The sequence below is a fragment of the Phoenix dactylifera genome, chromosome 18 (assembly GCF_051530095.1).
Source record: "Phoenix dactylifera cultivar Ajwa chromosome 18, Ajwa_hap1_PhDact_Kaust_v1.1, whole genome shotgun sequence".
Taxonomy (NCBI): Eukaryota; Viridiplantae; Streptophyta; class Magnoliopsida; order Arecales; family Arecaceae; genus Phoenix; species Phoenix dactylifera.
Window position 1 is genome coordinate 16,642,965 of NC_143207.1, and position 27,379 is coordinate 16,670,343.

General features: G+C 40.1%; 2 protein-coding genes and 1 non-coding gene across 3 annotated transcripts; 2 read left to right on the forward strand and 1 right to left on the reverse strand.

The window, feature by feature from the left end:
• Positions 1-2,142: 2,142 nt before the first annotated feature.
• TRNAT-AGU (transfer RNA threonine (anticodon AGU)) lies at positions 2,143-2,216 on the reverse strand. Its single transcript has one exon. It is a non-coding gene; the product is annotated as a tRNA-Thr (tRNA).
• A 12,475-nt stretch (positions 2,217-14,691) lies between these two features.
• LOC103703308 (3-oxoacyl-[acyl-carrier-protein] synthase I, chloroplastic-like) lies at positions 14,692-23,260 on the forward strand. Its single transcript, XM_088714625.2, has 7 exons — positions 14,692-15,274; positions 19,500-19,931; positions 21,046-21,219; positions 21,877-21,990; positions 22,068-22,169; positions 22,723-22,789; positions 22,884-23,260. The coding sequence occupies exons 1-7, from the start codon at positions 14,822-14,824 to the stop codon at positions 22,949-22,951; spliced, it is 1,410 nt and encodes a 469-aa protein (XP_088570751.2). The 5' UTR covers positions 14,692-14,821; the 3' UTR covers positions 22,952-23,260.
• Positions 23,261-25,709: 2,449 nt separating this feature from the next.
• LOC103703309 (trihelix transcription factor ASIL2-like) lies at positions 25,710-27,285 on the forward strand. Its single transcript, XM_088714626.2, has one exon. It carries the CDS (start codon positions 25,883-25,885, stop codon positions 27,029-27,031), a length of 1,149 nt encoding a protein of 382 aa, XP_088570752.2. The 5' UTR covers positions 25,710-25,882; the 3' UTR covers positions 27,032-27,285.
• The last annotated feature ends 94 nt before the right edge of the window (positions 27,286-27,379 follow it).

A 27,379-nucleotide genomic window follows, 5' to 3' on the forward strand; every position in this document is an offset into this window, starting at 1 on the left:
TGAACCTCCGTTTCATCAACCCTTTATCTTTTTGATTTCTCTGTTGTGGACCACATGTTGTTGATGGAGTTATGCCCTTGATCCGAGATTGTGAGCCATAGGTCGCAACAACTACCGCACACTTATAAAAAACTCTTCCTACGAGCATGCAAGGAATACCTCATCATGATATCATAATCAGGCAGCAAAAATAATTTAAATAATAATGTTCAAATTTTAATTGAATAACAGAATTAAAAGTCTTATAAAATTAATATTATTCCAAAATTTTGCATCAACTCTAAAACGAAATCTAGTCTAATTAAAGATGTCAAAATCTTATCCCTTCTCCCTTTTCTTCTTCTTTTTCCCGTTCTCTCTTTCTTTCTCTTCTCCCTCTCCCTTTTAAAAATGAGGGAGAGGGAGAACAAAGAATTTGCCATCAAAAGAAAGAAAACAAAGAATTTGCCATCAAAAGAAAGAAAACAAAAGAAATTTGCCACACACACACACACACACACACACACACACACACACATATATATATATATATATATGAGAGAGAGAGAATAAGTTTAAAATTTTGGAGTGGCTGGGGACTATTTGAGTGGTGCTAGATTTTGCAAAGATGGTATATGAATTGTGGTTACTTAGTGATGTAGTGATAGTAAAATTTTGGAAACAAGATAAAGCTACAAATCTTGCAGAAATATCATGAAATCCTTCATATGGATGCATATGGAGTAGTTTAATTTATAGATGTTTTTCTCTTAATAAGTTGTTATGATGAAACCACTATTGAAAGTTTATAGCCATCTTTATCCAATATGGAGCACTTAAGCTAGTCGTCCAATCTCTCGAAGGGTCTTCTTTATTTAGTGGAGAATGGGAGATGAAGAAGTATGTGTTGCTTTCCTAACTCATCAGTGACTACCATCCTGTCTGCCTTTATCCCATTTACAAAGCAAACATACATATAGAATCTCATTTCATGGTCATGTCATCCTTTAACTAATCAAATGCTTCTTATTTAATAGAATGACTACTTTTTGGTTTTTTTTTTTTTGATAGCATAATTGAAGGACTATATTTTGATGGCAAATTTTGTATTGATGCCATGTCTGACTTCCTTAGTAGTCTATCCTTGTATCTCTATGTTTCATGATATTTCCTCTCAAAAACGAGGAACAAAGAATTAAATTATGATGCCTAAATATCATAAAAATAAGGTGGAATTTGCCATCATAAAGAATATAGACTAAAGAATTTGCCATCAAGAAACCGAGGGAGAGGGAGAAGAGAAGGAAAGAGAGGGAGAGGGATTCCCATCAAGAAACAAAGGGAGAGGGAGAAAAGAAGGAAGAAAGGGAGAGGGAAAAGAAGGTGAGGAAGAAGGAGAAGAGAATGGGGTGGGGGCAAACAGAGGGGCAAGGGCGGCAGTGGCAGTGGCCAAGGGATTGCCGGCGAAGGCTATATGGCTGCCTTAGGGAGGAGAGTTGGGGAAAGGGATGGAATTAGGATTAGGGCTTGAAGGTGAGTTTTGTTCATAGGGATGGTAGTGATGATAGGTCCAATCATCATCTGATTACCTCCATGTTAGCCGACAAGTAGGTACTTCCAGCAAACTGCGCCCGTACAGCTGACAAATAAGCACTGATGACGAGCTTTGACCCTAATTAGGAGAAAGATAGACAACATTGCAACAATCCAGAAAATGAGAGATTGACATTACAACAATTGAACATGTAGGAAATATTTGCAAATTCATGCGAAATGCAGGAGATTATTTTTTTAGCCTCTTCTGTAATTGATATTTTGTGCACATTCAATTGTAATTGCATGTGTATTAGAATATGCTGATATTTGGCAAAGTAATCCGTATCAATAATTAATTAGAACGCAGTATAAAATAGATTGCAATAATCTCGTTGACCAATAAAATGGTTGGAAATTATTTTACCAGCGGTGCATAACAGCATTTAAAAAGCCAGTATTTGCATGTATAACAACATTTAATTGTCTCGCATGTATATTAAAATATACCAGTATTTTGGCAAAGTAATGCATGCCCATGGTTAATTAGAATGTGGTATCAGATAGATTCTTGTAATCCCACTGGCAACTTGATAGATAATTGTAATCTCATCGCGTATAAAAATAAAATGCTTTCGTTGAGAGTCGAACTCAAGACCTCCCGCTTACTAAACGGGTGCTCTAACCAACTGAGCTACGAAAGCTTGAATAATGAAATGCACCCATATATTACAAATACGCTATTCACTGTCAGGATAAACAAAACACTTGGAGAACTTTTTAGCTGATTGGAAATGAGTTCCCACTTTAAAAAAAATGGGTCCACAGACTGTTTCATGAGCCGAAGTCATTTTAGCAAAGTAGGTTCCTACTCGGCCTTCTTTCAACAGACCAAATAAATCTTTAGCAGAAGTGTCACTTTAGATTTGTTCTGTGGAGGTTAAAAAAGTACTGTTATCGATCGTTGCCTCATTTCTATGTTATTAAGGATAGATAGTAGCTTACTTTACTGCTAAAGGTCCATGTTATTGCTTGAAATCCATCGATAACTGAAGCAGGAGACGTGAACTCACCAAAATCCACCAAAACAGAATTTAAGAGCAATAATGAGTCAATGTGTATTCAAACATTTTTTCATTGGACTGATATTTGAAATAGTAGAGTATATAAGAGGTATTTATAGGCTCTAGGTCCTCTTATATTGATAAGAACAACACTGTGCCCATTTAGCCCGAGTAAAGCATAAAAAAAAGTCCTAAACTAATTAAACAAAGTTTTAGGGCGAAAGGAGAAAAGGGCTTCGGGCGCCCTATTCCTTTCTTTTCCCTCCCCTGCTTTCCTTTTAATTTTTTCTTTACTTCATTAAGCTTGCAGGAAATCCTAATTTATTAGATATAGGAGAGCCTCTATCTCTCTAGGAACTCCTTAAAAGAGTAGTCCTTAATTTGAACCCTTTCTCATCATCAGCGTTGATTCATATCCACTTTCTTATCCTTCATAGGTTCATACCTTCTCTAGAAGGCTAGGTGGCGACTCTCACATCCATAGGGTAGCAAAAAATGGGTTAAAATATCTCTTATGAGATATGTTACTTGAGTAATCGCACATCATTTTTGCCTCCAATTTTAATCTAAAAACCACCTGTGTATATGGCTTGGGAGGGCCATGAATGAGATTGTATAGGGGCCACACCTATTTATTCATGGGTTTGCCCTTAACTTGGTTCGAACTGTTTTATTAATGAACCATAGACATGAGTACATGATACAGATGCATATAATATGGATGCACCGATATAATTAAGCTTATAAAGTATGGTAGGATACCACCGAGGTGGTAGCATGGTTGAAATGGAGCTAAGATTTCACCGGAGTGCCCAGGTTCGAAATACGCGGACGTCGATTAAATGCGGAGATCGGATGCCTCCCGCCTGGTTTGTCCGGTAAAATCGCCATCTGATCTGCCGGTACTTAGATGGTGCTGATGTGACGTACTCACATATGGAAGGGACTGCCACGTTGGTGGAACTCCCCCACGGGTGGGAAGGGTATGAGTAAAACTTGTTTGCCCGTATCGAACATTCTCCAGCAGAAAGGGGGCACAATGGGAGTTGCTACGTGGGTGAGGTTCTCCTCACCCCCCTCTTTTCTTTTTTTTTAGCAAAAAAAAAAAAGTATGCTAGGATATAATAGTCAATAAATATATTTACCTTTACTACACCTATGAAAACTAGCATCCATAAAGTATGGTTTATGTTATCAAAGCAACATAATTTATACTTCATACAATATCCTCAATTTTCACAAATTTCATTATTTTATCATCATTTAAATTCATAAACTACAATTAATATTTTATAAATGTATAAATATCACAAATTTCAAAATTAGTTATTTAACTTTTAAAAGTCAAACGTTCACAAAAAAAAGAAAAAAAAAATGGATGGAAAGAAAGTGAAGTCTCTCTTCATTGTCATTGGATATACTCAAAAGTTTCTTCTTTTATTTTGAAAATTGAATATACCTATGTTTTTTTTGGAGAAATAGGATAGTAAAAAGCTTGGTCAAGATCATTATGAGGGCATGATATCACTGATATCCAACACTAGTGACTTTATTAACCCACCCATTTGGTATATTTTAGAATTAGGATATTTAAAACAAGTAACCAACATGTTTCCTGAAAATAGTGGACAAGTATTGATATCCAAATATTATGAATATAATATGCAAGAATACCTATTTTCCTAGATATTGGCTAGACACTAATACTTGCTACATAATTATAATCATAAATGTTGACTGTAATAAGCATCGGTACAGTATGGCATGGTATGGCGTAATGTGATATACACCATGCAAATATAATATTGGATCACCACTAACATATAGTACCTCCATTCCATGCCGAGATTGGTAGAAGTAACAATAAGAGTGAGAAAGAGGCATTTGAGAATCACTCAAGAAACTCAAAATGTCAATCATAATAGGCTCATTATGTACTTATGTTCTAGCACTGATGGTTTGAATGTGATGAATCTCAGCCATTAAGATAAGATCTGAATAAATGATTCATCCAAGTAGGTGAATACTCTCCGCATCCAATAATTTGGATATACAAAGTAATAATCAATGGCTTTGAACTTTTCCTACACTTCTTTTGTCAAAGCTAATCTAATAGGAGCATAAGATTATAGAGCTAGCCGCTTTTATATAATCAATATGTTGCCAATAAAAAGAAGTTAGAGTTTTTTTTTTTTGTTGAATCAGTTAATCTACCGAGTCCTCAAATAGATATAACTAGATTGATTAGTCACAACAAGATCCCAAAACCGCTGAGATAACTCCATTGATAACCTCCATACCATTGAACTTCTATGCTCCACCACATAAGCTGCTATCCAATCGGCTACACTGTTGCCCTCTCTGTAAATATATCTAATTAGACAGGAGTTGCAATTGGCTATTGAGTCTCTGAATATCAGTCAACAAGGGGAGGTGGACATTCTGCACCTCATCCTAATAGTAATCAAAGATATCACTATCTTAGAATCCCTCTTCAAGATTAGATTGTCCACTTGTAAAACAATGATGGTATAAACTAATCTCTCCTCCCATATAGCCCTCAACTCCACAAATGGTACGGTTGTATCGAATAGTGAGAATCAACCCATCACTACTAGAGTCGATCTAGAGTCATGGATTACAAAGCCCGCTCTACCATATTGTCCTTTGCTCCTCATATTGCTATCGAAGTTGATTTTGAAAAAGCTAGAAAGTGGAGGTTCCTAAGTGAAATAACCATATGAGTTGCAAGATTGCAGGGTTTCAATCCAAAGTCGGTAATCAACGGACTTTTTAACCTTTTGGTGCTTGGAAAGAGATGAGGTTTTAAGAAATCATCAATATACTAAGGTGTGAATATGATATTTTAATTTTTTTTATAACTAGGAGAGGCTACTTTTCAATTTTTTTAGCTTGCACGGATGACTATTACTAGCAAAGTATGCCATACCGGCTCGAACATAGTAGTATGGAATGTACCGTATTGTACCGGTGTAATAACCCCAAAATATTTTTTTTTATATATAAAAAAGGAATAGAATAGTCCTTTAAAATTGATATAGGGGTAAAATAGGAAGGAATCAAAAGATAATGGCATAGTTGTAGATGCGTTGAAGTGGTAAGGGTAAAATTGGAAAGGAATCAAAAGTTAATGGCATAACAGTAAATATGTTGAAGTGTTAGGGGCAAAATGAAAAATTAATAATATTAAAAAAAGGGTGAATAGTATTTTGATGTGACTTAATTGGGAGGGTTGTGCTGTCGGTGGAATGAAGCCGAGAGAGAGAGTCACAGAGGGGAGAGTCTCAGAAACAGAGAGGAAAGAAAGAAAGAAAAGAAGAAGAAGAAGAAGAAGAAAGAAGAAGAGGAAGGGGATTCGAGAAAGAGAGGGATTCCGGTTGCACTTCCAGCTGAAGGAAAAAACGTAGATCTCCTTCCCCTCTACGCAAGGACCTCGATTTTCAAAAAGAAAAAGGTAAATATCCGTCCCTATCTAGTCTTTTGATGATATTAGGCTATACAAAGGGTGGATATAGTCTAGAGGGGTCGGATAAGGGTTGTAGAGGCGGTTAAAAGAGGAAGAATCGGATTTTGACAAATTTTTCCGGCACTACGGAAAAACTGTGTCGCAGTTCCAACTTCGGCGAATTATTTAGAGGGTCAAACGACCTCCGATAGCAATGCATTACCTCTTTGGAATTCCCTATGAGTGTAGAATGTTAGGTAAAAATTTCATCAAATTTGGAGTCTGAAAAGTGGATCAAACTCGGGATGAAGTAACCGGCTGTCGGTCCGGATTACTGTTCATCCGGGTGGAAAATAAGGGATTTCATGCTATAATAGAGTATTAAGTCTAGATCAAGCTAAAAGGGACCTTGTACTCATGCAAGGGAATCCCTGGTATACATAAATGATGAGTTAATTAATAGAAAAAGAAAAAAAGAAAGAAAAGAAAAGATTTAGGAAACGGGGGAGTTGAATCAATTAAAGTTTCCTATATTATAATTGGCACGTAGATTATAGCCCTTGATACAGGACTAAATGTATTATAAATGCATGTCACAGTTGGGCAAGAAGCTAGGGAACAAGAGGAAGAAGTTCCCCACTGCCAGCTGTAGATTTTTGGAGGCGTATCAGGGCTGTGCCAGATTGACAGGTGAGTGGGAGTCATGTACTTTGCACCATGAGCATCCTTAATTCATTTTTATGAATGTCGCCAGGTGTGAATTGATTCCACTTGAGCATATTGATTGATATTGTAGTAGATTCCTCTATAATCTTGATTCTCCATGCTTGATTATTCTGTACATGCATTTGAGGGAGCATTGAGAGGAATTACGAGGGGTTGATGAGTAATCAAATTGATTCCGAATTGTGAAATGATTTCTTTTGTAAATTGATTTCATTTCCTCTATTTCAAAGATTTGTAGAGCCTTTTTAGTGGTATATTGAGTTGTATTGCACTTCCTTTACCCTCACTCCTAACCCTGATGTTAGTTTATGATTGGGTCATGATCGAGTGAGTGGTAGTCTTGATCATACTCCTTTTTAGTAGAGTATTGGGAGGGTGCATTATGGCATTTATGCATGGCTTGGCAGTATCTGCAGGACACCTATAGTCGATGGGGTTGAACATCGGCCTTTGTGCACATAGTAGCCTTCTGGGTGGGCGGAGCCCAGTCCCTTCCTAGGGGGGACACGGCCCTAGGCGTAGGATCGGCCGGTCCTACGACTTATATTCTGCTTGCCGCCGGGCATAGTAAGACCCCGCGAGGTGCAGTATGGCTTTCCGCGGATGTAGAATTCCCGCGAGGTGCCGTTTAGTATGTAGATGTGAGATGGATTTCTGTTCTGGATACTGGCCGGCATTTACATGATTAGTGTGGTGTCTTATCCTGCATATGCATGTGACAGTAGGGAGTTGTTGCTGGTTCGCCTGGGGCGTAAAATCCACCTTCCGACAGCTGTCTAGCATTTACATTATCGATATGGTGTCTTATCCTGCATATGCATGTGACAGTAGGGAGTTGTTGCTGGTTCGCCTGGGACGTAAAACCCACCTCCCGACAGCTGTCTAGTGATGATTTCAGCATATTGACACCTGATTTGTATGTTCCAGCATTATGATCTGTTGAGCATATTCATGAGTAGCATATATGTTTACTTGATTATTCCATATATGCTTCAGATGAGTTGATATTGATTGTGGTGATATTGATTATTTACTCCATATTCTCTATGTTGAGTTCATGTTCATGTTGTTATTGATCTTGAGATTTCATCTCGAGCCATGATTATATTCTGTCTCATGTGCATAGTACTCTCTACTCCACTCACTGAGTATTCATATACTCACTCCCCAGTTTGATATTTTTGTTGCAGGGCAGGAATTGTATAGAGAAGAGCAGGGTTAGAGATTGCCTGCTAGCTGTGCCGCTCCATAGTATAGTATAGTATAATGTAGATAGAGGTTTATCCCCTTTCGGTGTATTATAAACCTTCTGTTGTATTTTGCGTATAGTTACAGTCATAGATCCTGTTGTGGATATGGGTTTGACCATGGATGGAATGGGAACCAGATTTTTATACAGATGAGTTATATGCTTGAGATAAAGTATTGATATATATTGTCCAGGTTCATTATGTGACAGATTATGTGATTGCTGCTCTGACAGGTAGTGTTGTTGTATGTATTGAAATAATCCTGACCGGTCACTATAGAAAAAGCGATCATTTTGTGCATGTATCATGCCAAATTTTTCAAGATTTATTGATGATTGATAGGTAGTAGGGTTCTACGTGGTGGCTGGTGGCCTTATGCCTACCTGCACCCTAGGACCGTCGCGGCGGCCCACCGGGAACGGGGCGGGGGTCGTGACAAAGCTTGGTATCAGAGCAAATGTTAAACAAGAGTCCTGTCAGAGCAATAGGGTGAGTCAGGATTAAGTATAGGATTATACTATGGAGCATAGGATTTTTCTGTATATTAATTTGTGAGTCATTTATAATTCAGTAAAATATATTATGACTCAGTATGTAGATATATAAAGAATACTTCCAAGGAGAATGGAGCCAGATATAGCATTGGATGCGGGTTCTGCACATGTCGAGCCCCAAAGAGAAAAATCTCCTCCTGCTGATAGACGGAGGGTTGATGATCAAGGAGAGGTAGGAAGTAGAGATGCATTAATGGAACAGCTACTGGCGGAGAATCAGGCTCTGAGAGAGCAGATTGCTCGGGGGAAACCTCTTGCCCCGTCAGTAGTATCCATCCCACCTCCTGTACCTGTGCCAAGAAGTTTGGCCAGGCGGGCTCTAGATGATGAGGGGATTACTGTACAGGAATTTCTGAGGCTCAGAACCCCAGAGTTTAAGGGGGAAGAAGGTGAAGATCCTCAGAGATTCCTGGAGGAGACTGAAAAGATGATACGGAGACTGCCCTGTTCTGATGCAAGGGCAATAGAACTTGTAGGGCTCACAATGAAAGAAGATGCCTGGGGCTGGTACCAGAGGCACGTGGAGGACAGATTGTACAGTAGGAATCCTCCAACTTGGGAAGAGTTCAGGCAAGCAGTGATGGATGAGTTTTTGTCTCCAGCTGAGAGGCAAAATCGGGCTCTTCAGTTTGAGAGGCTGAAGCAGATGCCCGAAATGAGCGTATCTGAGTATGCTCGTGAGTTCACTAGATTGGGGAAGTATGCTCCTTACATCATCCCCACTGAAGCTGCCAAGATAGAAAGATTCAGGCGGGGTCTGATTTCCCCGCTTTATAATGCAGTACTGGCAGTAGAGGTCCCCACCTTGTCTAGGCTGATTGATAAAGCAAAACAGTGGGAGACCAGAAACAAAGAGGAAAGAGCTGAAAGAGATTTGAATCTCAGACAGAGGAGATGGATAGAGCTGTTGAAGGATTATGACTGCCAAATCCTGTATCATCCGGGCAAGGCTAATGTAGTAGCAGATGCATTAAGCCGGAAGTCAATGGGCAGTTTATCTCACATCTCCGTCCAGAGGAGAGAGATTGTCAGAGATCTGGCAGATTTATTTGCTCAGGGACTATCTTTTGAGTTATTAGAGGTTCGTCCTTTGATTGCACGGTTTCAGGTGAAACCGAGGTTGATGGATGAAATCAAAGTTTCACAGGATTTAGATCCAATCCTTGTGAAACTGAAAGGAGAAGTGCAATCAGGACAGTCAGAAAGGTTTCAGATTGTAGATGGAATGTTGAGGTGTGGCAGTAGGCTATGTGTGCCAAATGTGGAAAATCTGAGACAGAGGATTATGCATGAAGCACATAACACTCCCTATAGCATTCATCCTGGTTCCACCAAAATGTATCATGATATCAAAGGCATATATTGGTGGAACGGATTAAAAAGGGATGTAGCCAAATATGTGGCTTCTTGTTTGACTTGTCAACAAGTGAAATTTGAACATCAGAAGCCAACAGGGCTTTTGCAAGAGTTACCTTTGCCCGAGTGGAAATGGGAAAGGATAACTATGGATTTTGTGGTCGGGCTGCCCAGAACACAAAAAGGATATGATTCCATCTGGGTGATTGTGGATAGATTGACAAAATCAGCCCATTTTCTACCGGTGAAAACCACATATTCAGTAGCTCAGTATGCCGAAATATATGTGAATAAAATAGTATCTCTGCATGGAGTACCAGTTTCTATTATATCAGATAGAGGTTCACAGTTTACCTCTAGATTTTGGCAGAAACTCCATGAGGCATTAGGAACTCAGCTTGATTTCAGTACAGCATTTCACCCTCAAACAGATGGGCAATCGGAGAGGACCATTCAGACCCTCGAGAATATGCTCAGAATGTGTGTACTGGATTTCAGAGGTAGCTGGGACAGATACTTACCTTTAGTGGAGTTTGCATATAATAACAGTTATCACTCCACTATTGGTATGGCACCTTATGAGGCACTTTATGGGAGGAAATGTAGATCTCCCTTGTGCTGGTCTGAGATTGGAGAGAAGCACCTAGAAGGACCAGATTTGATCAGAGAGACATCAGAAAAAGTGCCAATGATACAGGAAATGTTGAGGACAGTGTTCAGTAGGCAGAAGAGCTACTCAGATGTCAGAAGGAGAGATGTGCAGTTTGGCACGGGGGATCATGTTTTCTTAAAGATCTCTCCTATGAAAGGGGTAATGAGGTTTGGAAAGAGGGGCAAGCTTAGTCCCAGATACATTGGCCCCTTTGAAATATTAGATAAAGTTGGCAATGTATCTTACAGATTAGCACTGCCTCCAAACCTCAGCCATGTGCATCCAGTATTCCATATATCTATGCTCCGGAAGTATGTGCCGGATCCATCTCATGTGCTATCAGTGCAGGAAGTTACAGTAGAAGAAGATCTTTCTTATGAAGAACTTCCTGTCGCTATTCTTGATACTCAGATCAGGAAGCTAAGAAATAAGGAAATATGTATGATAAAGGTCCAATGGCACCGGCACAATGTTGAAGAATGCACTTGGGAGTCGGAGCAAAGTATGAAGAGCAAATACCCTCACCCCTTTGAGTAATCAGGTAATTTACTCTTTTAAATTTGAGGACAAATTTTATATAAGGGGGGGAGGATGTAATAACCCCAAAATATTTTTTTTTATATATAAAAAAGGAATAGAATAGTCCTTTAAAATTGATATAGGGGTAAAATAGGAAGGAATCAAAAGATAATGGCATAGTTGTAGATGCGTTGAAGTGGTAAGGGTAAAATTGGAAAGGAATCAAAAGTTAATGGCATAACAGTAGATATGTTGAAGTGTTAGGGGCAAAATGAAAAATTAATAATATTAAAAAAAGGGTGAATAGTATTTTGATGTGACTTAATGGGAGGGTTGTGCTGTCGGTGGAATGAAGCCGAGAGAGAGAGTCACAGAGGGGAGAGTCTCAGAAACAGAGAGGAAAGAAAGAAAGAAAAAGAGAAGAAGAAGAAGAAGAAAGAAGAAGAGGAAGGGGATTCGAGAAAGAGAGGGATTCCGGTTGCACTTCCAGCTGAAGGGAAAAACGTAGATCTCCTTCCCCTCTACGCAAGGACCTCGATTTTCAAAAAGAAAAAGGTAAATATCCGTCCCTATCTAGTCTTTTGATGATATTAGGCTATACAAAGGGTGGATGTAGTCTAGAGGGGTCGGATAAGGGTTGTAGAGGCGGTTAAAAGAGGAAGAATCGGATTTTGACAAATTTTTCCGGCACTACGGAAAAACTGTGTCGCAGTTCCAACTTCGGCGAATTATTTAGGGGGTCAAACGACCTCCGATAGCAATGCATGTTACCTCTTTGGAATTCTCTATGAGTGTAGAATGTTAGGTAAAAATTTCATCAAATTTGGAGTCTGAAAAGTGGATCAAACCCGGGATGAAGTAACCGGCTGTCGGTCCGGATTACTGTTCATCTGGGTGGAAAATAAGGGATTTCATGCTATAATAGAGTATTAAGCCTAGATCAAGCTAAAAGGGACCTTGTACTCATGCAAGGGAATCCCTGGTATACATAAATGATGAGTTAATTAATAGAAAAAGAAAAAAAGAAAGAAAAGAAAAGATTTAGGAAACGGGGGAGTTGAATCAATTAAAGTTCCCTATATTATAATTGGCACGTAGATTATAGCCCTTGATACAGGACTAAATGTATTGTAAATACATGTCACAGTTGGGCAAGAAGCTAGGGAACAAGAGGAAGAAGTTTCCCACTGCCAGCTGTAGATTTTTGGAGGCGTATCAGGGCTGTGCCAGATTGACAGGTGAGTGGGAGTCATGTACTTTGCACCATGAGCATCCTTAATTCATTTTTATGAATGTCGCCAGGTGTGAATTGATTCCACTTGAGCATATTGATTGATATTGTAATAGATTCCTCTATAATCTTGATTCTCCATGCTTGATTATTCTGTACATGCATTTGAGGGAGCATTGAGAGGAATTACGAGGGGTTGATGAGTAATCAAATTGATTCCGAATTGTGAAATGATTTCTTTTGTAAATTGATTTCATTTCCTCTATTTCAAAGATTTGTAGAGCCTTTTTAGTGGTATATTGAGTTGTATTGCACTTCCTTTACCCTCACTCCTAACCCTGATGTTAGTTTATGATTGGGTCATGATCGAGTGAGTGGTAGTCTTGATCATACTCCTTTTTAGTAGAGTATTGGGAGGGTGCATTATGGCATTTATGCATGGCTTGGCAGTATCTGCAGGACACCTATAGTCGATGGGGTTGAACATCGGCCTTTGTGCACATAGTAGCCTTCTGGGTGGGCGGAGCCCAGTCCCTTCCTAGGGGGGACACGGCCCTAGGCGTAGGATCGGCCGGTCCTACGACTTATATTCTGCTTGCCGCCGGGCATAGTAAGACCCCGCGAGGTGCAGTATGGCTTTCCGCGGATGTAGAATTCCCGCGAGGTGCCGTTTAGTATGTAGATGTGAGATGGATTTCTGTTCTGGATACTGGCCGGCATTTACATGATTAGTGTGGTGTCTTATCCTGCATATGCATGTGACAGTAGGGAGTTGTTGCTGGTTCGCCTGGGGCGTAAAATTCACCTTCCGACAGCTGTCTAGCATTTACATTATCGATATGGTGTCTTATCCTGCATATGCATATGACAGTAGGGAGTTGTTGCTGGTTCGCCTGGGGCGTAAAACCCACCTCCCGACAGCTGTCTAGTGATGATTTCAGCATATTGACACCTGATTTGTATGTTCCAGCATTATGATCTGTTGAGCATATTCATGAGTAGCATATATGTTTACTTGATTATTCCATATATGCTTCAGATGAGTTGATATTGATTGTGGTGATATTGATTATTTACTCCATATTCTCTATGTTGAGTTCATGTTCATGTTGTTATTGATCTTGAGATTTCATCTCGAGCCATGATTATATTCTGTCTCATGTGCATAGTACTCTCTACTCCACTCACTGAGTATTCATATACTCACTCCCCAGTTTGATATTTTTGATTGCAGGGCAGGAATTGTATAGAGAAGAGCAGGGTTAGAGATTGCCTGCTAGCTGTGCCGCTCCATAGTATAGTATAGTATAATGTAGATAGAGGTTTATCCCCTTTCGGTGTATTATAAACCTTCTGTTGTATTTTGTGTATAGTTACAGTCATAGATCCTGTTGTGGATATGGGTTTGACCATGGATGGAATGGGAACCAGATTTTTATACAGATGAGTTATATGCTTGAGATAAAGATTGATATATATTGTCCAGGTTCATTATGTGACAGATTATGTGATTGCTGCTCTGACAGGTAGTGTTGTTGTATGTATTGAAATAATCCTAACCGGTTACTATAGAAAAAGTGATCATTTTGTGCATGTATCATGCCAAATTTTTCAAGATTTATTGATGATTGATAGGTAGTAGGGTTCTACGCGGTGGCTGGTGGCCTTATGCCTACCCGCACCCTAGGACCGTCGCGGCGGCCCGCCGGGAACGGGGCGGGGGTCGTGACAACCGGTATCTGGTATAGGTAGCGTACCGATATTCGGTATGTCAAAAAAGTTTTATATTATATCGTATCGATACTGTAGTAGTATAGTACCGATACAAACTTCGGTATCGAGATAGCAAATGAAACTGTTTTCCTCCTGGGCATCACCTTGATAACCATCAGGTCCATACTCTCGGATCAGCTATCAACTCCAAATCAGCAAAAGGCGCACCACGTATCATTAGACACGTATGTTCCCATTAATCGGGCACGCGTCACTGCACTAACAATAAGCCATCATCTACTGCTATGTGCTATCCTATCACCAAACAGCGGATCCCAGTTCCCCGCCATAAGTCCATACCAGTGGTTGCACACTCTATATGAGAAACGTGTCTATTTCCAATTCGCAATTCTTTGCTGTTTCGTGTTCTGACCGACTCACCCGCTACAATGCTAATTGTAGATCAGCTCTCTCTCATAGAACAGCAAAACAGTCTCAGAGCTGAAAGAATGCTTGTATTTTACGAGGGACCCACTTCAAACTGACGCAGCAACGGTCGGAACGTACTCCTGTATCATGTTTCATACCAAACATCGGATCCACCCCGTCCTGGCTTTATTAAATGAGCCGCTAAATCTGGCCTCCTCCATTCTCGTTGGTATCGCCGCAGCTCGCCGAATATTAATCTTTTTTCTTTTGCACAAGCAATCCCTCCCCCCCTTCTTATTTTCCCGTCGCTCGTCCCCCCCCTCACCTTCTCCCCGCGCGCTCGACGGCCATGCAGACCCTCCGCCTCCCCTCCATGGACGGCCTCCGCCTCTCCCCTTATCGACCGCCGGCCGCCGCCCCCTCCCGGCGCGGCGTCCTCCCTCGATCCGACCGGCGGCCCGCTGTCCGCGCCTCCGTCGCGGGGGCGCCCCGGAGGGAGACGGATCCGAAGAAGCGGGTTGTGATAACGGGGATGGGGCTGGTGTCGGTGTTTGGGAACGACGTGGATGCGTATTATGAGAAGCTGCTTGAAGGGGAGAGCGGGATCGGGCCGATCGACCGGTTCGACGCCTCCAAGTTCCCGACGAGGTTCGCCGGCCAGATCAGGGGTTTCTCCTCGGAGGGATTCATCGATGGAAAGAACGACCGGCGGCTGGACGACTGCCTCAGGTACTGCCTCGTCAGTGGCAAGAAGGCACTGGAGAGCACCGGACTTGGCGTTGGGAGCAAGGCCCTCAGCAAGGTATGACTCCATTTATGCCTGATTGCTGTCTAATTTTTGTTGGAATCATTCAATGATTCATTCAGGAAGTGGTCTTGGGGTCGGAAAAATTGAATCTTTTTCGTTAACTCTGATAATTTGATGCACATTTTCTTACCTTTCTATTCTAATGTGAGTTGATGCTTAATTGCATCCCACAACATGAAAGCTGGTCAATGAGCTGGAGTTTATTTGCATGCTTTAAGATTTGGTTTTTGGTGATCTGATGGGATTGAATCTATGTGACATACTTACTGTCAAGTTTTTAATTGTTATTTGTTTGTGAAATCTGCTCGGCTTGCACTAATTATTTCGTCTTTATTTGTGTCACAGAGTAGTTTCGGAGGTAAGGGAACGTAAGTTAATAGGAAAAATAGCAAAATGATGCAGCATTATGCCTATTTCTTGTGCTTTGATACAGATTTAGTTATAGTGCTATAAAAGGAGAGCAGACCATTTTCTGGGGTTTATCAGAGTAGCAAAGGTTACAATTATTTTTCATGTGGTCTGTGAAATTGAATGGTTACATTGAAGTTCTTTTGGGATCATAGGAGTATGGTTTGTTGTGTGTAATACAGTTATGTAGGGGATGTGTTAAGCAATGGGTGGTGTTGGATGGAAACATGCTTCAGTTCTTAGTTGCTAGGAGTAATCGAGCACATGCAGTGCACATGCCTCTTGTAGAAAGGAGGGGAGAGAGAGAGAGAGGAGAAGAGGAAAAAAAAAAAAGAGAAAAGAAAGAAAAAGAATCACAAGTTGGGGCTGAGGATCACTTTGAAGATTGTGATCAGAAAGGGGATAACATATTATGGGATGAGTCTGTGGAGGAGTCCAAAGGTGGATGGGTTCTAAAATTAAGAGTGAGAAAACCCTTGGAGGGTGAGGTCGGGGAGTCAAGTAAGAGAGGGGAAAGAAAAAAATAATAAAAGCAATATCTAAGAAGAGTCTGGCTACACGAGAGTGCTCAACTACAAACAACAAGTATACTTGCAAAGAGTTTCTCTCATCATGATAGTAGAGATTAATTGAAGATAATGGGTTTACTAGTATATTCTGTATGTCGGAGTATCCAATTAAGTTGCATGACTGAGGAATCAGCTCCTTCAGTTGCTAGATATCTTCCCAAGGAGCTGTAAACTTGGAAGTTATATTGTGAATATATTTGTACGATTAATTTGGAAGATTGCGGCAAAGTGCCTTGATTGGCATGTAAAAAAGAGTTAGCATGAATTCCTTTTTTTGGAAAGATGAAGGCATTTCAGGGCAATAATTTGGCACCAAATATATTGGAGAGATTGTGGTAATCTCATGGGTCCTAAAGCAGCAAGAACCAAAATTGTTGCTAGTCTATTGCAGAGAAAGTATGCAGCTGATGGACAATCGGAGCAAAGATGTTGGACTAAGTCCATTAATCCACCAATGACATGATAGATGAAATAAATTTACTAGTTGTTCCTAAAGGAAATCTTGATCTTCTTGTTAAATTGATCTGACAGTGAGTTAATTTATGTGTAATCCATTGATCCTCATTTTGATTCAACGATATAAATTATATGATTCCTCGTTGGTTCTTCAAGACGAGAAGTTTTATCCATGCATATTCACACACAAGCTATCCACACTTAGGAACTGTCTATAGGAGGACCAGCAAGTATTCCACATATAGGGCAGCTTGGGACTCTGAAAATGCACAACACCAGAGGTTGCCCAACTAATTATTGGAGCTGAATATTGTGCTGGTGGTACATTATACATGGAAATTGTTTGGGTTGAAAATTCATTTGAGCATGACCAGTGTCTGAGTTGAGTTGTCTATATAGGTGCACAACGAAATATAAGTTACTGTACTTGTCCTCGAATGTGGTCCGGTGTTTCATGAGAGGATGATACATAATAAAGTTGGCTGCCACTTTATTGAGATGAGGGCTAAGAATGAAGTGTAATACACATATATCAGTTTTAGAATCAAGAGGCATACTTCATGAAAGTTGATGAATGCGCCACTGATTTCCTTTCAAGTTTCTTTAACATCTACAGACAAGCTGTAGGGTAAGGGGTTAGAAAATTGATGAATTGTCCTATTTATTGATGATCTGCCCTCAGATCCGGCTTAGTTAACCTCCTTGGAACATTTTTGCATTTTTCAACACACTCGCTTATTATTTTGCCTGCCCATCAATAGTACTTTGTGTATTTATTTATCTGCTTAAACAGGAGGCTTATGACATCTATATGATATCTGCCACCTATAAACCTTATGCCCCCATAAAGTTTCCATTCCAAAATTTTTGCATGAATTCTTCAAATTAATTTCAATCCATCGCAACTACTTGAGCAATTGCTATCAGTAGGCTGGTCTGCTTTCTCCATAATATAGTCAATACTACATAATGAGTCCGACTACCCAGGCTCTGCTAATCCCATCCTGTAATGCTTTGTCCAAGTTATATCGAATGCCAAGAGATATTCTCTGAGGCACTTCATTTTTTGAATGCCCAAATTGATTTGCCCCTGTCACCCCCATTATAATTTCCAACCAGCACCGTCATCTTTGCTGCGGAGTTTGCTATTGCCATTTATTTCTACCATCTCTTTCTTGGTAATTTCCATTCAACTAAGACTATCCCCTCTGAGTAGTAGATAGCAGTTACCCTACTCACATTAATTTGCACCTCGTAAGCTCTCTTTAGCTGTTGTATATGCTGTTATTGAGTCAACTGCATCAGGTGCCAGAATATAATGAAGCCATGTAATGTTATTGGAACTTATGGAAGTTAACTTAGTAATTCTCCTTTCGATAAATTTTAAGTTTAGTTTCTGACTGGAGCCTTATCTGTTTCTTACTTTGTATGCACTGGACCAATAAACATTATTGCTTACCTTATGCAACTATATGACTTCTGGTTTGTGCTTCTGTGGGACACCAGGACTATAATTTTTTGTTATTTTATTTATCCTTTGAAAACTTCAGTTAATAAAAAACGTCTCACCGAAGCACACATTTATACTTGACCTAAGCATTAGTTGCTGATTGCAAAAATTGTTTGTTGTCATTGTAAAATCAATCAAGTCATGTATCTATTACCAAATAATACTTTGTGAGGAGAATCTATTTTCCCTTTGTTATTCTTTAAAATCTTCTGCCTGTGGTTATTTGAAATAACCACTGTGAACTTAGTTTAAAGAAAAAGAACTGGCAAAAATTAATGCTGAAACGCAATACGAGCATGTAAAATGCCATTATCATGATAGAGTCCATCATAAGAGTATTATCTTCATGCATATCTATATAGCATCTTACTCTGATTTGGCAGATTTTTATTGGCATTTTTCTGTTTTGCTGATTGACATGCTAGGTCGCTAACACTCTCTTGGGATTTTTTAATTTTCTACTCTTGTTTAGTAGTTAACTTGTTCAATATATTTAGAGGAAAGCTTCATCTTTGGGCATATCTCAAAATTAATGCCAAGAATTGAAGATGGCATTCTGAATGAAGGCTTGAACTTGCGTGAGAAATGTATGATACGCCAACTGTTAGCCCGCAACAGGGAAGATGAAATCTTATATTAAATGACTTATGTCTCACATACATATGCAAAAAGTGACAGGATGTTTATTACAAGTTACCAGAGTATAAACAAGGAAAAGATGCAAAACAACTGCAAATAGCAATTGTAATAAGCCATAGGACAGCAAAAGCAATGACAAACAGCCTCACCAAAGTGCATAAAGAAGAACATGAAACAAGGTTCAGTCCAGACTCCAGATCATGAAGTTCTGCACCAATCAGGTAGAAGCACAAAAACAAGAAGCCACGCCTAATTTGCAGTACCCTCTTAAGCAGTGTCTTTAACTTTCCAGTAATCACAAAAATACCCCATTTAAACCAGCAAACAAAACTCAACAATCAACATGTAAGCAAGCTAAAAGATTCTTCCTCTGCCACATATTTCATGGTGGATAAGTTATAGGAAGTTGCTTCTACCATTTATAATGTGTTCAAAATCTTATATATTTCTACATCTAAAAAGAATCTCATATGTTTGTATCTGTTGCACGGTGTTAATGTTATTGCTTATATATCATTTTGTAAACATTTTTCATCAATTTATCTCATGATATGTTGGTGTTTTTATTATTTGCTCATCACATGTTTTTCCACATTAATATTTTTACATAATTTTGATCATAATATTCTGCTAGCAGATTGACAAGGTGCGAGCTGGTGTACTTGTGGGGACGGGCATGGGTGGCCTCACAGTGTTTTCTGACGGTGTCCAGGCTCTCATAGAAAAAGGCCACAGGAAAATAACTCCATTTTTTATTCCTTATGCCATAACAAACATGGGCTCTGCCTTGCTGGCAATGGATATTGGCTTCATGGGTGCAAATTATTCCATTTCAACTGCCTGTGCTACTTCAAATTATTGTTTCTATGCTGCTGCCAACCATATTCGTCGTGGTGAGGCTGATGTAATGATTGCTGGTGGTACTGAAGCTGCAATTATTCCTATCGGGGTTGGTGGTTTTGTGGCATGTAGAGCATTGTCACAGAGAAACGATGATCCCAAAACTGCATCAAGGCCATGGGACAAAGATCGAGATGGCTTTGTTATGGGAGAAGGTGCTGGAGTGTTGGTATGCATGACTGAGACTTTAGCTTTTCATAATCTTCTGTTACATACAAAAAACCCATGGTTCTCTCTTACTATGTGGGCAGTTTTAGCCCATTATATAGATATTTGTTAGCAAAATATTCATAGAATGAGATTGATATTCGTAAGCATTATAAAACTCATGGTTTCACGATCTGTTGGATCTGATTATTAGTTAATATTGTGATGCTTTTGAATAATTATCCTTTTTGTTGCACTTGCATGAGAAGCCATTTTATTAATGTCATTATATCCATTCTGTACTTTGACTTTTATTTAAAAATGCCAGACAACATTCTCACTTACATCTACTCTCAGGATTGGTATTGGGCTATATAGTCATGGCTAGTAAGCTGTGAAATACACCATAACCTTCATTTTCCCAAGTTTTGGATTACATGACTGGTTCAGTAATCAATAGTGAATGTTAAAAGTTAGATGCCAGTACATCAGAGCAGGGATCAAATGGATAATGTTATAGAGGTTGGCATCCTTTGATTAAGACATGCAAGTAAATGTAGTGTATGATCCATTCATGGATGAATACTATTATCTTATGTAAATATGCGAAGACTGTATATATTGAGACGACATTATGGTTACAGAGGGCTATAGGCCATTAGACCAAATTTTTTAACACAACATTCTACACTCTCCTCAAATTCTATAAGGATTATCAATCAAATGTCTGCCATCAGAGAAGTAAACTAACCATTATATGTCCTTCCATGCGGAAGGGATATAAGAGATATAGTTAGGCAGCAACGGCATGAGTAAGCTTGTATTTATTCAATGGAATTCGATTGAGTGATCATCTTCTTAAAATAGTCAGCACATGTATTATATATTTTTTTTAAGTATATTGACGTTAGTATTGGACCGTACCATTATAAGTTTTGGAGATTGGTATGTTAACATCAAGCATACCAAGTGCCCATGTTACACTTCGTGAAAGTGAACACATCTAACTTGAAGAAATTGTTGATTACCTTGGTAAGACATGCTAATGCAGTCTCTCTTTAAACACAATTACTTTGTACGATCTCTTGTTTATTGTACTGTTATGGTATCTTACTTTATATACTGGTCCCCAAAAGGTTATGGAGAGTCTGGAACATGCAATGAAACGTGATGCACCTATTATTGCTGAGTACTTGGGAGGTGCTGTCAACTGCGATGCTTATCATATGACGGATCCTAGAGCTGATGGGCTTGGTGTTTCATCTTGTATTCGAAAAAGCCTTGAAGATGCTGGAGTTGCACCAGAAGAGGTTAGTTGATTTTCTGTTCAGTTTATTTAGTTGTTAGATATTTGCCTTCCTACCTTGGTCTTTTCTTATAGAATCTCATACAGTTCATCTGTAATCAGTATTTTATATTTATATTGTTAGTTCATTGGAAGAAAATTTTTGCATAGTTTATGTCCATCTTAGTATCAACAATGGACATTTCTGTTGCAATGACAAAAAATTAGCTCCTGAAGTCATTATTTGTTTTCTCATTTTTTCCCTTGGATGAGTTTGTTCTGGAATCCTATCTGTTGTGATACACAGTTCTTTTCTGCTTTTCATTTGCAAGGAGTGGTGGTGTTGTCTGATGTTTGGTCTACTATCATTTGAACTTTAACCATGATGACTCTGTAGCCAAATTTGAATATGCAAGCGTCTCCTATAAAACCTTCTTTGTAGCAGAACTCAGCTAATATGACTAGCAGTCCTTAGTAATACAAGGATTCAAGACGACAATGCACGAATAGGCCTCCCCCCTAAAAAAAAAAAAAACTTTAGTAGTCCAATGATGCTTGCTTAATTTCCCATTACAATGTGAGGAGTCTACTGCCTATCAAGAACTATTTAGGCAATTATAGTCAAAATACTGAAGTACCTCTGAATTTCTATACCTATAACTGGATGATTTCTTGCTTCCAGGTTAACTATATAAATGCCCATGCAACATCCACACTTGCTGGTGACCTAGCTGAGGTGAATGCTATTAAACAGGTCTTCAAGAACCCATCAGAAATCAAGATGAACGCAACCAAGGTTAACTCACTTTTCAATATTCCAAATTTTGCAATGATTTTTTATTCACGCTTCTCTGATGCATTTTCTGTCTGCAGTCTATAATAGGGCACTGCCTTGGTGCATCAGGAGGTTTAGAAGCCATCGCAACGGTAAAAGCCATAACTACTGGGTGGCTGCATCCATCCATAAACCAATTTGTAAGTATAAAATTGTTTCAATGGAACACTATAAAAAGGAATTTTGTGTCAGGCAAGTAATGTGAGATATCCTTTCTATTCTAGTTGTGTATATATCAATCTCAAATCCTCATGGGCAAAGTTGTCTTGATTTTCCTGTGGTATAAGATGATCACTGATTTATGTTACAGTTAATATTTGTTTAAAATGGAACTTTGTATCGTGTAAAATGCAGTGTTCAGTTATAGAGAATTATAACCAAGACAAACATGTAAAACATATAGAAGGAAAAATGGTATCAAATGGTCATCATGAGCACACTGCAAGCTGTATATATGTTTGTATGTGCATGTGCTGAAAGATTAATTGATGTTCGGAAGAGATGAACGCATGAAATCATATTGAATGGGTCTTAGGGGCAAAATCATTTATTCAGTCTGCCTTTATGAATAGGCAATAGGATGTGGCAGATAGGAAAGCAAATAAAATCTATCCTTGTAACCAAAGCATATTGTAGTTTTGTGGTGTAATTAACGTCTCTGATTTGCTTCTTGCTTCTGTGCCTTAACTGCAGAATCCAGAGCCTGCAGTTGAAATTGATACAGTGGCAAACAAAAAGAAGCAGCATGAAGTGAATGTTGGTGAGTTGAAATAGCCTCTGATCTCTCTCTCTCTCTCTCTCTCTCTCTCTCTCTCTCTCTCATTCTCATTTTAACTATAAACTTTGCCTTGCAGCCATTTCTAATTCATTTGGATTTGGAGGACACAACTCGGTGGTGGTGTTCGCACCTTTTAAGCCATGATCCATCATAGTTTGCTTTTTCCATTTGGTGGTGTTACTTGCTTTTTGCATCATAGCTAGAGAAATCTTCCATATTTAGGGAGGAAAGAGATTAGTTGTGGCCAGCAGGCATTTTTCTTTCTAGTGAAGTAAGTTTTGACAACAATAGCTTTCATTATTGTGGGAAGGAGTACCACGAGGTGGTTTAGGCTTTTTGGTCACTTTAGGAAGAAGAGCAGTCTTCCTTGTGGCCCCCCTGCGATTGCATTCTGAGAATATTTTATGTTTAACATTTCATGCATTATCGATTAAACATTGCTTGGTTTTTCCACCCCTAAAACCCCCCAACAACAAAAAAAGAAAAAAAAAAGTTTTATTCAGTAACTTTAAATTATCAATTACCTAAACTTTCCCATCTGTGTTCCTGGATTTGCCCATTCATATGATTTGCCCATTAAGTTTCAATTGTTGGAATTATTCTATATATGTTCTTCTCTTTTCAGCTTTAAAGAGTCTTTGATTCCCCCACACCTTCTACCGTACGAGAGGCGAAAAAAGACACCAAGGAAAAATGTTGACAGTTAAAGAAGCCTAACATGAATTAATTGAAGTATAACATGCATTTGCATCTGCCCGGCTATGCAATTTCTTGCTTGGCCATCACCTAACAATTACTAAACTTGATGGTTTTAATCTTTTTTTTGGCCATAAAAAGGATAAATGAGTTTTCCTTTGGCTGCAGTTTAGAAAAACCATATTTTTAGAGAGATTAGCATAACAATCATTGGAACGAAAATGAAAAACAACATGATGATATAAGCAAAGAAAGGAGGGAAAAAAGGAAACCTATATGCAGGGTTACAGAAACTCTCTATTGCGAATTGTCGAATGCAACGAAGCCTATCTTTCCATCTTCCCTGCCAAAAATGAAGAACGATGTATCCAATCCTCCTTGTCCCCCTTTCCCATGGCTTCGAACCTTTTTCATGGTCATTAGTTTGGATCTTTCCGGTTCGTGGTTTGTAATTTGCACTTCTTGATGAATATGGTTCACTTGGCTTAGGATGAGAAATTTTAATTTTATAAATTTATATAATTTGATTTAAAATTCTATCTTGACTTACAATTAAGTGTGCCAATGAAATGGATTGGATAAATAATAGAAAAATAATATACTGTAATCAATAGTCGGAAAGAATCCAAAAGAAACAACTCTCACTCCATGCTTTGGTGGCAGGTGGTTGGTGAAGAAAAATTTACCATAGAAAAAGATCCCAAAAATAGCGCCATGGAAACTATACTTCAGCAGGAGGTAATCATAGATTAAAGAAAGGACTAATTCAGTGTTTCATTAGGAGACCAAACACAAGGTGGCTAACCCGCTATTTCATGAGAGTACCAAATATATTGAGTTAAACTGTCATGTTATTTAAAAAAAATTACAAAATGCTATCATCACCACTTTTCATGTTCTATCCCAGCATTAGCTTGCAGATATCTTTACCAAGGCATTTAGTAAAATTCAATTTCGCATAATAATACACAAAATTTATGTTTCTACGCTACACATGACAACAAGATAGAGAGTATTTGACAACTAAGTCAAGCATTTGTGCGCCCATTGCTCTACAATTATCGTGATTCATTTCTATACTTTTACTCTAATTATGGAATTCTTTTTCCAAATCTTTATTAGACAATCTAGTCAAGTATGATCCATATTTTTGTACTTTACAACCATAGGCAGTTATGGAATCCATTTTCATATTTGTGCTATCAAAATTATAGATAATCATTAATATTTTTTTCCATATTTGTGCTCTCTACAATTATGAGATATTTTATTGTTGACTTTCAATTTTAAATATATTATATAGCTGACTTCCAAGATCACACACACGAACGCATATATAGTTGACTTCCAAGATCACACACACACACATATATAAAAGAAATAAAATAGAAAAATTCAAGCCATTCTTCCTAACCAATTTTTTTACTATATACATACAAGCATAGATACATATGTACATATGTAATAAAATTGTCTCAAACTAAAGGTGCCATAGAGAAAGAATCAACTAATATCCCACTTGGATCCTAAGACACAAGTATCTAATCCAAATATGCATTTCTATATGAATCCAAACATATCGAGATCTTTCCTCCTAGCTCCCAAACATGACTATTTACAAATACTAATAAATATTATGTTAGTGGATTCAACACAATCGGTATATGAATCCTACCTTCATTTCCTTGCATCAAAATATAAAATTTCAAGTATACATTCCTCCCCTCCATAATAAACCTACAATATCAATTGTCGTCTCACCCTCATATATCTAGAATAAAAAATGCACAGAAAGGCTTCCATTTCTCCAACTCCATTCTTCCAAGTTTCCGCATGGGAAACTAGTCGCCAACCTTTTACCCTACCAAAAATGAAATACCAAAACACACCTACTTCTCCCAGCACCCAAAAAATAACTCCCTTCACCCAGCACCCAAAAATTGACACCCTCTCACAGAAGCCGTGGGGCCCTTATGACTGTTCGCCGCCGTAATCAGACGGCGACCGGTCGCTTCCTGCTCCTCACCAATCCCATCATTCCACGTAGCCATACCGTCCCCTTCTCCACGTGCCCTTCTCCTGACACGGATCGACGAGGCGACGGCGTCAACCCCCTCCGTCAAGACTCAAAAAACCCAAAATAGCGAGATAAAACTTAAAAAGAAATATATATATATATTATTAAAGAAATATATCAGGCGTCAAGGCGCCCGTCAGGAGGGCATCGCCGGTGGGCCGAAACCCTTCCCTCCCCCCGCTCCATCGCCCCGCCTCCAAAACCCCCAACCAAGAAATTCCCACCCTTTGCCCCTCACAGCCTGCACTCGATCCGTCTCCTTCCACGCCCTCCGCCGGATCTCCGCTGCCTCTCCTTTCTCCATGGAGGACGACGACGACGCCCGCTCCGACTCCCAGTCCCCATCCCCGCCGCCGTCGCCGCCCCCGCACCCCATCTCGGTGGTGGAGCCCTCCTCCTCGGCCGCCGACACGAGCCCCCACGCCAACGGCGGCGCCGCCATCGGGCCCGTCACCGTCGCCGCCCCGCCCCACCACACCCTAACCCTAGCCCTCCCCATCCAGCGACCCCCCGGCGGCGGCGGCGGTGGCAGCGGCGGCCGCGAGGACTGCTGGAGCGAGGGCGCCACCTCCACCCTGATCGATGCATGGGGCGAGCGGTATCTGGAGCTCAGCCGCGGCAACCTCAAGCAGAAGCAGTGGCAGGAGGTGGCCGACGCCGTCACGAGCCGCGAGGGCTACACCAAGACTGCGAGAACTGATGTCCAGTGCAAGAATCGGATCGATACTCTAAAGAAGAAGTACAAGATCGAGAAGTCCAAGATCGTGTCCGGCGTCGCCGCCACCTCCTCCTGGCCCTTCTTCAGCCGCCTCGATGACCTCCTCGGCCCCAACCACAAGCCCACACCCGCCCCTGCCCCGTCTCTGCCCGCCCCCGCCAATCCGAGCAACCCCCAACATCCCTCGAAAATTCCGGCCGGGGTCCCAATCCTCCCCCAATTCCCCCAGCGGCAGCGCACCCCTCACCGCCTTTGGAACCAGATCAACAAGAGACGGACATCGCCGCCCTCGGCGTCGTCCCGGTCGGCCGGGATGTCGGCCGACTCATCCGACGGGTTCCCTCCTGCGCCGGCTGCGAACGGGAAGAGGCGGAAGCGGGCGACCGAGGTGGAGGACGAGGGGGAGAAGGGGCTGCGGGAGCTGATGCAGGCCATACTGAGGTTCGGGGAGGTGTATGAGAGAGTGGAGACCTCGAAGCTGCAGCAGGCGATGGAGATGGAGAAGCAGAGGATGGCGTTCGCGAGAGAGCTGGAGCTTCAGAGGATGCAGTTCTTCATGAAGACCCAGATGGAGCTCACCCAGCTGAAAAGCCGCCACCTTGGGAGGGGGAGGAGGAAGAGGCGGCGGAGGAGGAGGAGAGATGAAGCTGGTGCCAGTGGCTACCACCACCACCACCACCACCAGCAGAACGGCAACAGCAGTAACAGTAATAACAGTCACAGCAGTGGGTAGACAAGGGGTAGGAGAGCTTTATTGTCATTTGGGTGTTGGGAAAGATTTGGAAACCAATGTCAGCTAGATCTAATATGGGGATTTGTAGACAACTTTATCCCTTTCTCTGAAATCTAAACAAGGTAGAAGGACATTGTACTCTGTTCTCTGTCAGGTATATTTGATTATGAATGTTGTGATGATGGTACTTATCAAAATGATCCTTTTTTTTAAAAAAAAAAATGGATATGCATTTCTCTGTGAATGTTTTGACATCTGACGTATAAGTGGAAGCTTCTGAGTAGCAGGATGGATTTCGAAACCAAATGTTAGGATCATACTTGATTAATGATATATGATGGTGATTAT